Raw genomic sequence first — 14,794 nt, 5'->3', positions numbered from 1 at the left:
GCAAAATGGGTGAGGAGCCCTGTTAGTTTCAATATGCTTAAGTGCTCAATGGCATGCCAGTTGTGAATAGGTGGATTCCCCTATCTGACTTCAGCTGAGACTGAGGGCCCCTGCATTCCTTTACAAAGACTTTGATCTCAATAACATAAAAATGAGCCTTTGTGTCCATAAACAGAAGTCCCATGCTGACATTAATTTTATAAAGTTTTACAATACTGTGATACCTTTGTAAATTCATGGTAAAAACAAAGGTGTATTCACATTAGGGTATGGTAACTTTCCTCACATAGGACAGAGGTCATGTAGTGGGATTCTTTTTAAGAGCTACATATGAGACTGAGGAGTATCAGTTTCTACGCTGTGTATTCATACCTAATACCATTCACCAACATAAACACTATCTAGTTTAATAAGAACCAGTTTCTGGACAAACAAACAAACAGCCTTAGATGTAAGTTATCTGTAGCAGAAGTTGGGAAAGGATGAACAAAAAGGCAACAAAGGAATAAAGAAAACCATAGTTTATTATGAACTCAGGGGAACAATTTAATTTGTTTTCCAAACATCTATAAAAACAATACCCTACAGAAAGAGCTCTAAATTAAATCTTATTTTGGTATATGAACATTACGTTTTTTTTAGGTGTTGCAGTTTTTTGTATATCAAGCAACACAATCCATAAAGTTAGATGTTAAAAGGCATTTAACAGCCCACCTCACTCAGTTATTTCTATATGCATGTATTTATTTCAATTTTCTTAACAGAAGACATTATTTTGCTGATGAAATTTCAGAAAGTGCTGCAGCATCTTTACTGTACAGCCTTCTTGAAGAAAGAGTGAATTTTCCAAAAGCCAGTGACTAAATATCTGATAAGAGGCTGCTTCATAAAAAATGAAATAAAATGCTTTTGTCTTTCAAAAAGGGCTTACCCTAGATTTTTGATGCAGAGCAAGTTTGCTGGAGGAACTTGCTCAGTTTCATTCTTGCATATTAACTTTGCATTTAATACAAAATGTTTTCTTGCATGCAACATGAAGTGGGATCTTGTCACAACACTGCAAAGGAAAATACATTAGTGGGCTTGGCATTCCCTGACAATATGCTTTCATTAAAGCTTTAAAATGTAAATGTATGGAGAAACGCATGTCATATCCCATCACAGAGCTTCACAGCTATTGCGTTTGTTGCCACTAGTATGTGGCAGAATTGTTTTTCTTTTAATAGCTTGCCTCCTTTATAAATGTAACTGTATACAGGGGGTTATATTCGAGAGTGAATGTTTTGCCAATCTTAGTAATCACTAGCAGTTTTAGTTCCAGCTTAATTTAAATTAGTAACTAGTGGTTAACAGGTTTTTAACACTGCAATTTTTCTCCCCCCCAAATTCTTTCTCAAACTTCTTTTCAGCACAATGTTCAGGTCACTACTCAGTGTCTTATCAAAAGGAGTGGGTGGATTAGAATTCAGATACATGAGAAATGTTAAATGAATGGAAATTGCTCAGTACTGCTTTGGCTATGGCCAGAAATATGTTAATTAAAAACAGTGGAAAACATAATCCTTTTCTGAATCCAAATGACTATGACAGTTCCTGCAGTTGGGAGGCATGGGGCATTCTTTAACCAGTTACAAAGCTATTTAGATGGATCAGAAAATATAGTGTAGAAAGATTATACCAGTGAATCCAATTCCAGAAGTGTCACATCATCCCTCCTTTTGCTTTTAGTTTCTTATTTTAATGTTAAATACTTGAAACACAATCTATCATTTTGAATGTATGTTAATTACAAAACATAAAAGCTCATTTTGCTGTCAGAATCATTACTTTTTTGGTCTGAAAGTACACAGCAATATGCCTGACAATAGCACTATTAGAGGTTTGTAAAGCTTCAAACAAGCCTTTCCAAAGGCGTGTTCAGTTATCACAAAGATGTTCAGTTAACACAAAAACAAGTCTTGTTTCACACCATGAAGTCATACGTTCCCTAGTAAGAGAGGGTGAGCAGAGGCCAGCCTCTCAGCAGCACCTATCCTAGGACAGTTTTTCTTTGCAAACAGGAATGTCACTGTTCTGTCCTTTGTGGGAGATACTAGTGGCTGGAGCTGGATTTGCAGTGATAGGACTATGAGACATCATTTTGCAATGACTATACTCATTTTTTTTATCTCATGTGCACTTTTAAACTATGGTTGTAAATTAGTTTTGCAATCGATATGCTGCTTCTTATAGAAGGCTCTGAGAGGAGACTTGCATCTCTGTGGTGATATACCTTGAGGGTGGTGGAACAGTTGACTGGGTTGCCCAGGGAGGTGGTTGAGGCCCTGTCCCTGGAGATACTCAAGGTGAGGCTTGAGAGGGCTCTATGCAACCTGATCTAGTTGAGGATGTCCTTGCTTACTGCAGTGGGCATTGGACTAGATGACCTTTAGAGCTCCCATCCAACCCAAACCATTCTATGATTCTATGATTCTATGACATACCTGCATACCACAGGGCTGGAGTAAGAAAGCCTTTGTGCTTCTTTGTGTTTCTGTGTTTTATTTTAAAAAGTATTTCGACATCGTTGGGGTTTTTTTGGTGGGTTTGTTTTGTTGTGTTTTTTTTTTTTTTAACTTTCTTTTATGCTGGTCCAGTCTTTCCAGACTTCATTGAAAAGTTACTGATTGTTTTTTTCTTTCTAATTAATATTCTTTCTTAAACAGTCTCTTTTGCTGATATAGCTGTTTTCCAGAATGACACAGTGTTGTCTTGTTGGAGGCAAATGTTGACATCACCTAGAGTTATACCTTTAAAAATGATAATAGTATACTACTATTCTGATCCAAATCACTTTACAAATAACATTTTAAACATCTTTGCTATAGACCATGACAAGAAATTAGGCAGTCTGTCTTTATAAGTATGTCAAGAATGTCAAGGTAGTGTAGAAATAAATGGTGAATCAGCATTATTTAAGAGAAAAAAAATAATTCATTCTCGCATCCAAAAATAGCTGGTTGCCAAAAAGCAAATATTTCACTTAAATAAAAACACTAAGACTTCTTTAAGTAGATCTATTTTAAGAAAAAAACACAAGAAGCCAAAAAAACCAAAAGACCCCACCCCGCCAAGAAAATCCCAAACAAAGCCGACAAAAAAGCCTCACAACATAAAAGGAATCAGAATTGCCAATAAAAATACAAACTTCATTAAAAATATTTTTAAAACATATTTTCTCTCAAAAGCTCATGACACAAAATGCTATGTAAGTGGAATATACTCTTTGCTAGTACTGTCAGCTATCTGATTTTGCAACTGTTTTGTATTAAATTAATCTCAATCATCTGATCACCTAGACACCCTTTATAGTTAGTGGAGAAAAACAATTTGGGGAGTTGATTGATCTTACTTTATCCTGAAGTAGGTCCCCAAAATCAGTCCTATGAATTTAAGCCTAAATATCAAGCAGCTCATATGTAGACATGAACCCTGAACAGATTAAAAGGTATATGAGGAAGTTTTTTTAAGATCTCCTGTTTCTTTGAATGTTCTGTCTATGTATTTCCAGCCTTGACATTTCTTTGTCCAAAGCTGAAATTCAATATATAGAATCAAAATGATTATTTTGAGTGTGCTTCATTTGGAAATGTCTAAGGAATAGAATTAAATGAAAGCTGAATGTTTTCAGTGATGGCAGGCTGAAGTCTTGATAGTCATTGTGATTGCAGTATCTTATCAAAAAGTGTAAGTGATGATCCTAGCATTTCAGTTATTCAACAGTAATATAAAGTTTTTATACCAGTTGACCACATAATGACAAGTGATTTATATGTTTGTTATTATCTCCTTTGAAGCAGGTGAAGGAGTTAATTTGTAGGATATTTCTAAGAGCAAGCCCTCTAGCCACCTACTTTGACCTATTTTTTAGTTAGGGAAAAACAAAATCATTAAAATAAAATTTTATGCTGAAGACTGGCTCTTTTACCTTTGTTGCCTGCAGTCATTGTCTTGCAGCCACTTGTGTCTGACATGTGTCTTATCTTACTCTATAAATTGGTATTTTTCTAATAGCTAGCTCACAAAACTGAAATCTGAATGACAGGTTAGAATTCTTTCTTCTGCATCATCGCTAATTATGTATGAGTCAGACTAAATTCTGCAATTAGGTTTATATGTTTTTCTCCTTCTCTGAGGAATTTGTGTCTCTGTGAGGGTTTCCTTAAGATTTATTTTGTTTACTTTTTCTAAATGGGTAGGATTTTCTTCATTATTAAACCAGAATGAAAGAAGCTTTACTGAAATATTTCTGGGACTTTCTTTCAAATATCTCCTTACTGTAACATCACTACGGAGGGTATGGAATGGCAGCACAGCCCTGTCCAAACCCCATCTTCATAACACCTTAAGGGACTTAACACCTTAGGTCCACATGGGTTTCTTTAGATGTCAAGAATGCTGGAGACAGGGCTACCTTGGTTTCTTTGTTGCTCTCAGTATTGCAGCTTTGAACCCACTTCTTCCATTCTTTTTGTCTCCGAGGTGACAAAGAGGCTTTTGATGACAGCAACAAAAACTACAATGATAAAGATATGAAAAAGGGAAGGGAAATAAAATTTCAAGTTTAAATTCTGAAAGAGAGAACAACAAGCCTATAGATATATAATTTCAAAGACCTATGGATTTTCAATAAATGTACTATAAAAATATTTATTTCACAGTGAGATAGGATCAACAGCATGGCATTTATAGAAGACTCTCAATTCAATCTTTTTTTCCATCTGTTCTGCCTTTGGGAACAGTCGATCAGTCTGAAAAAAAACTGCAGCAGGTGAATCCAAAGACTCCTTTAGGGGCATAGCAATGAGCAAGATATATCACCATTTGTCTACTGACAATATGCAGTAGGTGATCTTTTTCAAAACTCTGTTACACAGTATTAAAAAGGCATACAAAAGCTTAGCATGCCCATGGGGCTGGAGAGTCGGATTATTTCTCTCAGTGAGTTTGCATCCATAACTTAAGGACTGTATTCTGGATGTTAGCTTTGTTGGTATAATAAAGTCTCATAAAAGAGAAATATATAAAACTAGATGCATTACCATGGAAATAGTGAAAGGTCATTTCCATGGAAACCATGGGAAGCTCTCATATTATAATTTTGAAGAAGCCTGTCTTGGAAGCTACGATACATTTATACAATGACCCTTGTTTTAAATTAAATTAAATCTATATATGCAAAGTGATAGGTATTTTGAAAATTCTAACTTGGTACAGCTATTTCTTGAACAGGAAATGTCAAAGCCAGATTCATTACTTGTTTTTGCTATGGAGAAACTGTTTAGTATCTTTTTACACCTCATGATGTAAATAGTTGAGCTTTTTCACTGAGAACAGTAACCTTTTAGGATTCAAGACTGTTTTTCCATGATTTTGTTTCCTATGTAAGCTTGATGCCAGAACTTCAGCTTCAGGACAATGCTTCTGGTATATATGTATATATTTGTAATTTGAGAACTCATTCAGGCACAATGATGAGAAAATTTGCAAGGATCTACCTTTATGAAGAAATTCTAATAAATTAGTACAAAGAGCACAGTTCTGTAGAAATGTCTGTGAAATACTATGCCAGTTAATTTATCTTAATTATTTTTTCCTCATTATCCATCTTCATAATATTTTTATTTTTTAATCTTTTTCAGACAGTCCTATAGGTAGTCTTTTGAGAGATTTTTGATAACATTTCATAACAATTAAATAGAAAATCAGCCTATATATGTGCTAAAAAAATCTTATCTGAATAAGTAATTCTCCAATGTGATTTTTTAACGAGAGAAAATTTACCATTTCTATAATGCAAGTATAGAGAAGTGGATGGAAAAAGATGAACACTAGGATATTTAAAAGTGGTTTTTTTTTTAATTCTGCTAGAATGCATGTACACCTTCATTGTGGATTTCAAAGCAAGTAGGAAGTGTGTTTGCAAAAATCTTTGAAAGTTTGCTAAACTAGCTTTAAAAAGTAGTTCAGCTTCAGGATCCTGGAGCACTGCAGGTTAAGAATCCTTACTTAAAATAATTTACATAAAATCATAATGCAGGTTGAAGCCAGACTACTTTCTTTTTCTCTTATCTCATCAGAATCACTGAAGCAAAAGTCAGGGCATCTACTTTTACATACCTGCTTTATATTTGAAACAGCAGTAGGCTTTCAGACATTCTACTCCCTCGGGTTGTCTATGAAGTCAATGGAAAGACTTAGTGGTATCTAAGGTTAGGCAGACTGCACTACATAGCCTGCCCACAAAAGTCTTTAGGAGTCTTTGCCCCATTAAAAACATGGGAATGCAGTCATTTAAATGTGTTCTCCATTCTGACTATGCAGTTTACTTGATTGCTGAAGTGTCGCATCCTGGGAGTGCCATCTGAAGCACACTTAGAGATAACAGCAGTTGTAGGGCTGTGGCTGTGCTTTTCTAGAGGAAGCTCTGTATACTGACCATACTTCCTTTCCTGGCAGGTTTTCAAAATGCTTTCCAAATGTTAAACCTTTTATCTTTCTGTGTTTGAGGGAGCTAAGGATCAAAAGTGTTAAGGCCAGAATTTCTAAATTTCCTCTAATTCGACGAAGATTTATCAGCACTCATTTTAAAAATGTTTAGGCTTGACTTTAGTTTAAAAGTCTGGGAGCTTGGAAGAGGTTTTTGCTGAAAGTAGTACCTGCTAGCATCTGCATTAACTGAAAATCAATTTAAATTGTTTATCAAAAGTTTTTTACAATTTCCAAGTGGAAAGGAAGAAGTGATGCAATGGTCTAATGCATGGATGACTATAAGTAAGGTTTTCTCAATTTGCCTTTCAGTGTGTGGTTAAACTGAAAGATAAATGAAAACGTTGTGAGTTTTCTGCATTGTTTGTCATGACAAGGGGACAGCCTTGATTGGAGTCATCATGCAGTTTGTCACAAACTGTTGTGCAGGCATGCAGTTCGGACTTCAAAACTGGATTTTTTTCCAATCAAAACATTTGCACTTTTTGGAAGTGATATTCAGTGATTGCAATTGCATTGCAAAGTCTTGCCAAGAACCAGCTGGTGTCGTGAAATACTCTAAATGCATAGAACACCATGATATGTTTTTAAGTTGTTTTATACATGTATGTAATTCTTTCCATTTCACTGATACTCTCCAGGATCTCTCTTTTTTCCTTGGTTTGTCCCAGATTAGCCAGATGAAGAGTTGTGGAAAGCTGTGGAAAGTCCGCTTTACTCCTTGGTTGACCGAAAGAGGTTGTTAAACATTGTAATGGTGCTTTTTTTTAAATTCTTCCTCAGTGCTACTAATCTGTGCTGCTGAGCAGAAGATTCTTTTGACATGAGACCCTTCGGTTGGGATCTTTCAAAAAGTTCTGCTCCAATCTGATCTTTATTCACTTGTTTTAGTTTCATGTATGACACAGAAGTCTCCTTTCTTTTTTTTAGTTATTGAGGTGTCACTAAAATCCTACAACATTTATCAAAAAGTGTCCTGCTCTACAGATTATCTGGAAATCAAACTAAAATATTTTAAAAGTTTAGTCAACAACAACTAAAAACCAGTCTATTTTTTTTATCCTCTATCTTTTGTCATAAGTCTCAATTTTCCGCACTAAGAAGTTATTTTTAAATTTAGACATTTTTTGGCAGGAAAGTTCTGAACTGCATCAACAGGAAGTATATCTATACTTTTAAACTTATTTATTTTATTGAACCACCTACTGTTGCCAAGGAGCTCTAGCTATCCAGTATGTGTTTTTCACATTTGACCAGATCTGGAGCAAAGTCAAGGGAAGACTCAGAGAAGTTTCAGAGGGCTTTGGAAAGAACTTGTTTCATCTGTATACAGCTAGAAATAGCAGAGAGTACTATTTGCAAGGGTTTCATATGACATGAATCAATTCTAAAGTAAATATTGCAGTTATGGAATTTCAGTTCATTTCATACTTATGACAAATTGCTTTGAAATCAGTTGGGATGGAGGAGATGGGAAGAGGAATATCAACGAGCATTCATGTAAGATTTCCTTTGTATCATCTCATAAGTCAGCTTTTAAATATGTTGGTGACTTTCCTATTTTGTAAATTATGACTAATTCTAAATCACAATTTGGCTACTTTCAACCTTCCCCACTTCTCCCTCCCTCTCTTCCCCCCCTCCCCCCTCCCTTTTTTTTTTAATTCCAGTTATGTATTTAGAAGACTAAAATTAGTAGAGTCACCAGCTAGCCATCATGAATCACCATCAGTTGGCCCAAGCCTCCTCTGAATTTTACCATTTTCACTGGTGTACAGGTAGCACTTTAAGTAGCATTATTCCATATTTTCCATCTATTAAAAAAAAAGAAATGAAGCAGGACCAGACCCATTTGATCTAAATTTACGGGCCCAATCCAAATCTTCCACAGATTTTCTCTGTGACAGTATGGATGCCATGATGTACTTTTCACTTTTGGTATTTGGAAGTACTAGATCAAATCCTTTGTTTACTAATTTTTGGCTTTTTAAGGATATGACTAATAAATGCATAAAAATGGGTCTGCATTTCCAAAATAATAATTTTCATCAAAGGAAGTAGTATATATCATTTGATATCATTATAACTGACTGTTTAATTGACATTCTGAGTTTAAAAGAAAAATAGTTTTAAATTATTAAAATGGGTCAAATGGTAATTTAGTGATCAGAGCTCAGAAACAAGAACCAGAACAGTATTTCTTTGTATAATTCCTGTCTTTGATGATTTGAAAGTGGGAAATTGGAAAATAAAAGTTTGATTTCTTTGGAGGATATTTATCTGCTGAAAGGTCAAATAAAAGGTTATCCTGAGATGACATTTTTTGAGTATTATATGAAAAGAGGGATGATAAAGATTGTAGGAGGAAATGCAAGGACTGAAGAAGGTTTATGAAAAGCATAAAAAGAGAATTTATCCATAGTTTCAGTTTTTCAGGAGAATATGTACAAAAATGTCAGAAGAAGAATATTCATTTTAATTATCAATTTGTCAGGAAAAGAGTTTAAACCCACCACATTTTCACTTTTTTTTATTTTTGTCTAATTTTGTATTTGATTACAGACACTGTTTATATAAACAATAATTTCAAGAGCATACAGCCAGATCCCATGTGTCTTGCTCTCTGCATTTGCAGAACATCTTACAGCACTGGCACCAATTCTTCAGACAATCACTTTTAGCAAATTAAAGAAACTTCTGCGTGTGTGTTTCAAGATCAAGTCCCCAGATAAGAAGTAACTCAGGAAAGCAGAGACAGAATTTTGAGTATGTCAGGCAGTAAGCAAAACTGTAGGAAGATGCAGCTGGCAGAGAATTTTAAACTAAAAGCTGTCTTCAGTGTGTATTGTATCATATGAATGTCAAAAGTGGAAATCAGAGAAGATTGGGCATGAAACAGAAGTTTATTGATGTTTTTGAGTGTAAAGCATAATGAAACAACTACAAAAAAGGGACAGTCATGCCAACATGTAAAATCTAGTCTCATTTACTCTAATTTAAATAGTTTATCAATTACTCCTAGTATTATTCTCTGATAGTAATAATAAATAAATATAGATTATATATATATATTAAACCTCCCTGGATGAGTTCCTGTGCAGCCTGCCCTAGGTGATCCTACTTTGGCTGGGGGGTTTGAAATGTGATTCTGTGATATCTAAAGATTAACAGGTGTGATAACATAATGCTATTCATAAAGATCTAAAGAATCTCAAGCAAGTCCCTTCAGCTCCACATGTGACACTGGACTCCTTAGGAGTGGTCTGGGTGCAGAAGGGCAGAAATGGGAGCAACCAATAGTGGAGGCATCCATTCATCCTCAACTCATGAAAAGCCTTTTGTCAGTGACACAAATTTGAGCTGCCTGGGGAGCACTTGGTCTGATGTCGGAAGGAATCAGGAACTCGTTTTTCGTCACCTCCCACATCCTCCCATATCCTCCTAAGACCCCAGGAAGGATCAAAGCCAAACTAATTGCTTATATAGTATGCCCAGGTCTCCTCTGACATAACGTGCTGCCAAAAGTCCAACTCAAGTGTAAATATTGAGTATGCAACTAAAATCTACCCAGACTTCAAAGTTACCCATTAATCAACAGTCATATTATTGTTTGTGAAGATAAGAGTTCTTGCTTGTCTATAACACTGACCCTACTGCCAGTGCAGAGGAAAGTGATAGTAAGATCATAATATAATCAATAATAATACAAAATATAAGGCCCACTTCTTCTATCACTGAAAAATCTGCTGAAGGAAATTTTGGCTTTTTTTGTCCTTTCCCAATATAAACAGGATACACAATGTCCTGCTAAAGGATCCTGAGGATAAAATTCTGCCAAAGAACTTTCAGGTCTTTTATAAATCATGGACATTGCTGTGCATAAACTATACAGCACAAGATTTGTTTTATTTAATGTTTAGTGTACTTCAAGTTTTTCTTTAATAAATACAGTAAGAACCACTCAGAAGTTTGTTTTATGGAGTATTCCTTATCTTAGCCTTTATATAATAATTCCACTTTAAGGTTTGGGTTTGTTTTTCTTTTTTTTAAGTCTTTTTACCCTTTATATTCTTCTAATACTCCATTTATTTGCAAGGTTTTACAGTTATGGCTTTACTGGCAAAATGACCAAACATATAGGAAATTAGTAATTACTATCTTATTTTTGTATTATATATCCTTGTATATAAGAAACTTGCATAGACCACCCTTTAAAAATCTATATGTGTGGCTTACAAGTTCCCTATTCAGGTGAGTAATTTACCTACTATTTTGCTTCAGAAAATTATTATGTATTTTTGTGTGACTTCCTCCTATAAATTCCAGCTCACCTTAATTACATTGCAGTTTTTTGTTGTGCAGACATTATAGGTCTTACAAATACTGAAGACTTTAAAAACCACTTTGTTGTTGTTGTTTTTATTTTTTAAATGAAGCAACAACTATCATGTTCCCATTGATAATAATAGAGATTTTGTGAATGGTTGCTGTGGGAGCTGGCATACTGGTGTAATACATCTATCTAGATCATCCAAACAGCATTCAGAATCCAGAGTTTGTTGGATCTATCTAGAGCCAAATTACACAGTGCAATCCGATATTTAGAACTAACTACACTGAAATCACTAACTTGGTGGAGCACTGAGCTGATAGGTACACAAGTTGCTAACATACCCTTGTAAATAAGTATCAGAGTAACTGCATTTGGGATATTTTACATCCTTCTTAATATTGGTTTTCATTTCCATCGCTCCAAGCTGCAGACAAATATTTTAAAGAGATAAGATTGCTGGTAATATGATCAGAAAAGTGACTCTGAAAAGCCTGTAAAATCCGGTACTTCCTCTCAATAACTTTTCTGTCAGTGCAGGTAGGAAGTCAAAGATTGATTTTCTAATTGCCAACTCTGTGAATACAATATCTGAAAATCCACGTTTATGAGTTCCACATTTAGCTTACTAATAAAAATTCTGCAGTTTGGATTTAGATAAATCATTTTGCTGGTGATGCATAAGATAGAAGAGCTCACTTTTAAATGAGTCCTGATAGTAAAAACTTGATACTTATTGTTAAAGGAGACTTAACATGATTTTCACAATGGCTGGGTAGATAGATCCGTATGAGGGGGAAGGGCAAGAATTATTCATTGACTTTCCCAAGTTTACTTTTATGTACTGAATGTAAAAGAGCTGACCTTAAGCCTACTGAAAAGAAGAAAGTCCTGTCTTACTTCATCCAGCTTTGAATGTTGGGCTAATTATAGATTATAAAGCATTTACTTCTCAGTTCTTGAAAGCTCCTTCCATTGTACTTATTCTGACTATGCAGTCGTGAGGTCCAGATACCACCTGGTCTTGCCTTTTTCAACTTTAGAAACATCTTCATCATATTTTCAATTTAATATATTCCAATTTCATTATTCTGTAAGAAAATAAATTTGCTAATTAACACACAATCTTTTTCATGCCCTGAAGGAGAAGAATTTTGAATTGAGTGTAGAAGGAAGGTATGAAAGGCAAAAAGTCCTTATAAATAAACCTTTATGCTTCAAAATAGTTTGATGAAATCAAACACTTCTTTGAAATAAAGCTCAAGTATGCATTTGATATGATTTTTAATGGCTAGAATCTATGGGTGTCATGAGACATCCCATTTCCCATTCCTTGGCAGTTTATAACAACTGATGGCATGCAAGTCAAATCCATCAGAGGACACCTTTCTGCAAATTTCCACACTGTGCCGTTGCAGAGCTCCCTAAGGGCTCTGGAGAGACATGAGAAGAGATGTTTATTATGAGTTTCATTTATTGAAGAAAACAGCTCTTGCATTTAGTGGGAGGATCACAGAGACACAGTAAAACTCACAGAAGTCCCTCAGCTCTAAATTTTAAATCTCCCAAGCTTAACTTGTTCTTTTATTTGTCCGTCATTGTGCATAGAACAGCATGACTACTGTTTGCCTCCCAAGCCACAGCTGTCGATGGGGGATAAGTGAGAGACCCTGCGCAGCACAGGGGAGAGGAGATGTTTGCACAGATCCAGCCTGCTTGAAGTTTATGTAGGAGGAACTGCTATTAGAAATGTATAAAAATGTTAAAAGGCAGGATTGCTTGTCATCTAATGGGGAACTTTCTGAACTTCCACCCTGCTGTCTTTCTGTCTCACAGAGCGAGGGATTCTCCGTGTCTCTACAGCTCCACTGAATTTTCTTTAGCTAAAGCTGAACTGTTCAGGTGGCTGTCCCTGGGAAATCTGATTAAGGGTTAAAACAGGCCAGGTTTGTGGTCCAGTAAGCTGTATATGAACTTTCTGTGGAGCATGGACAGTGGGTGTCATTGCTGCTCAGCTGCATTTACTTGCCTTTTTAATGTTACATCAGAGTTGTTTTGCCACCAGTGTTCAGGCTACTCTGAAAATGCAAGCAGGTCCCCAAGCCTTTCTAGAGCTTTCATCCAGGATGGTCACTATAGATTATGCAGCAATTGCTGAAGTGCAGCCTTCAGATTGCTGTCTGGTTTCTTGTGAGTTGGTCACTTTCGAATACACATTACAGGATATTGGGTGGTACGGGGTGTGTCAGTCTTCAGAAAGGTATAATTCACTTCTCCATAGTCACTCAGCAACTTTAGGGGGCTCTTATCATCTTTCGTGGACATCCAGCAGTGTAAATAAACATCAACCTCTATGCTTCCCTGTGACACCTTGATTATTGCCATAGATGTGCAAGGAACAGGGAAAACCCTGCATGTGGTCTCATAGATGTGCCAGCTGCCGCTTGACCTGCTGCTTCTTTGGATTATCAAACATTATGTGTGTAATATATTTGTATTTTTTCTCTAATATGCTAATTTAGAGAATTAACACATGTAAGCATGTGAAATCCTACTCAGATATTCTATCACCCAAAAGACAACCACCATGTTCAGGGTGGGGTTCATTTCACCTAAACCAAACTGTGATGTAGATATAGGTCCATATACAGTAGGCATATGCATCTAAGGTCCATAGGACATCTGAGATCTGTATATAGCTGGAAAGAAACAGAGAATAAAATGTCACAATCCATTTGGAATTTTTACAGTACCAGGTGATCTACAATTCCTTATTTTCCTCCCCTGCCTAGCATACTAATGCTGCTGCATACTAATAATTCTTGCAGGATCAGCTTATTTGGATTTGATATGTTTGATCAGAGAAGGAACTGATTCAGTACAATGCATATATGTCATAGCACATTCCGCCAGGCTATGTTAATTGCTTTTATATAAAAAAGTTTAGTGTTTTTTGGTTGGTTGTTTTTTTTTTTTTTTAATAAGAAAACATCTTTGTAATCTAGAGCAGCTATGTTATATGGATACATTTTCTTTTATAGGATGCATAATATTTTAAAATATACTACTAGAAACAGTATTTTTATAGCCAAGCACAAGCGTTTCCTCAAATTGCATCGCTTTTTTGTCTCTCTGTAGTTATTTCTTTTCAAGAGTATTTGTCTCTTTCATACCTGACGATGTATTTTATTTGCCCGTGGTTTATTTCTGTCTGTTTTATCTGCCAGTCTAATCTGTCTAACCTATTTTAGGCTTTTATGGCAGGCTTATCACTACAGTATCTAGGTATTAAATGCTTCAATGCATTTCTGAAGGCTTTCATTTTACTCAAATGCCTTTGAACACACTTAGGAAGTGTTATTAATTAGAATCAGCAGCCTGGTACAACTTCAGGTACTAATTAGACATTACCCTTCCATGAATTCTTTACAACTTCCCTCCAACCCCCCGCCCCCCCCAAACATTTTAGCTAACTCAGTAATTTGGAGTTGGAGGAAAATATTGTATGTGCTTTTGTAAATCTGTGTACTGATTGAATATGACATGGTTAGTTTGTTTGTGGGTTTTTTGTTGTTGGTGGGTTTTTTTTGTCTGTTGGATTTTTTTTTTTTTAATATAGAAAGCAAACATGAATCTTAAAGTTCTGTGTTGCCTATTGTGTATACTTCAGTAAGTTCTGTCTTTGGACCCTTTCATGGGGAATTTAATGAAGACAGTGAACTTTAAAAGCAGTCATCCAGTGACAGTTTAATTCTAACGTTTTGTTTCCTTTCATGATTGGTGTTATTTAAAGGGTTTGTTTGTTTGATTGTTTGTTTTATCTCTTTTACCTCATAGAAACAAATTACCCAGAACATTTTAAACAACATTTCCTTCTTCAAAACAACATGAATGTACTTATACAAGTCCTGTAATTTTGAAGCTGAAAACTCAATA

At 35.3% G+C, this 14,794-nt stretch overlaps 1 protein-coding gene across 4 annotated transcripts in view; it reads left to right on the top strand.

The window, feature by feature from the left end:
- Window positions 1-14,794, top strand: part of PCDH9 (protocadherin 9) — a 710,467-nt gene that overhangs the window by 31,451 nt on the left and 664,222 nt on the right. The window contains exon 2 of one of the 4 annotated variants that reach the window (XM_054382635.1): window positions 12,924-12,944. The exons of the other annotated variants lie outside the window; for them this stretch is intronic. Coding sequence (XP_054238610.1) covers window positions 12,924-12,944 — 21 coding nt within the window. The remainder of the gene's footprint in view (window positions 1-12,923; window positions 12,945-14,794) is intronic. 4 annotated transcript variants of the gene reach the window in all.

The sequence above is a fragment of the Indicator indicator genome, chromosome 1, assembly GCF_027791375.1.
Source record: "Indicator indicator isolate 239-I01 chromosome 1, UM_Iind_1.1, whole genome shotgun sequence".
Classification (NCBI taxonomy): Eukaryota; Metazoa; Chordata; class Aves; order Piciformes; family Indicatoridae; genus Indicator; species Indicator indicator.
This window is presented reverse-complemented; position numbering and strand designations above follow the sequence as displayed.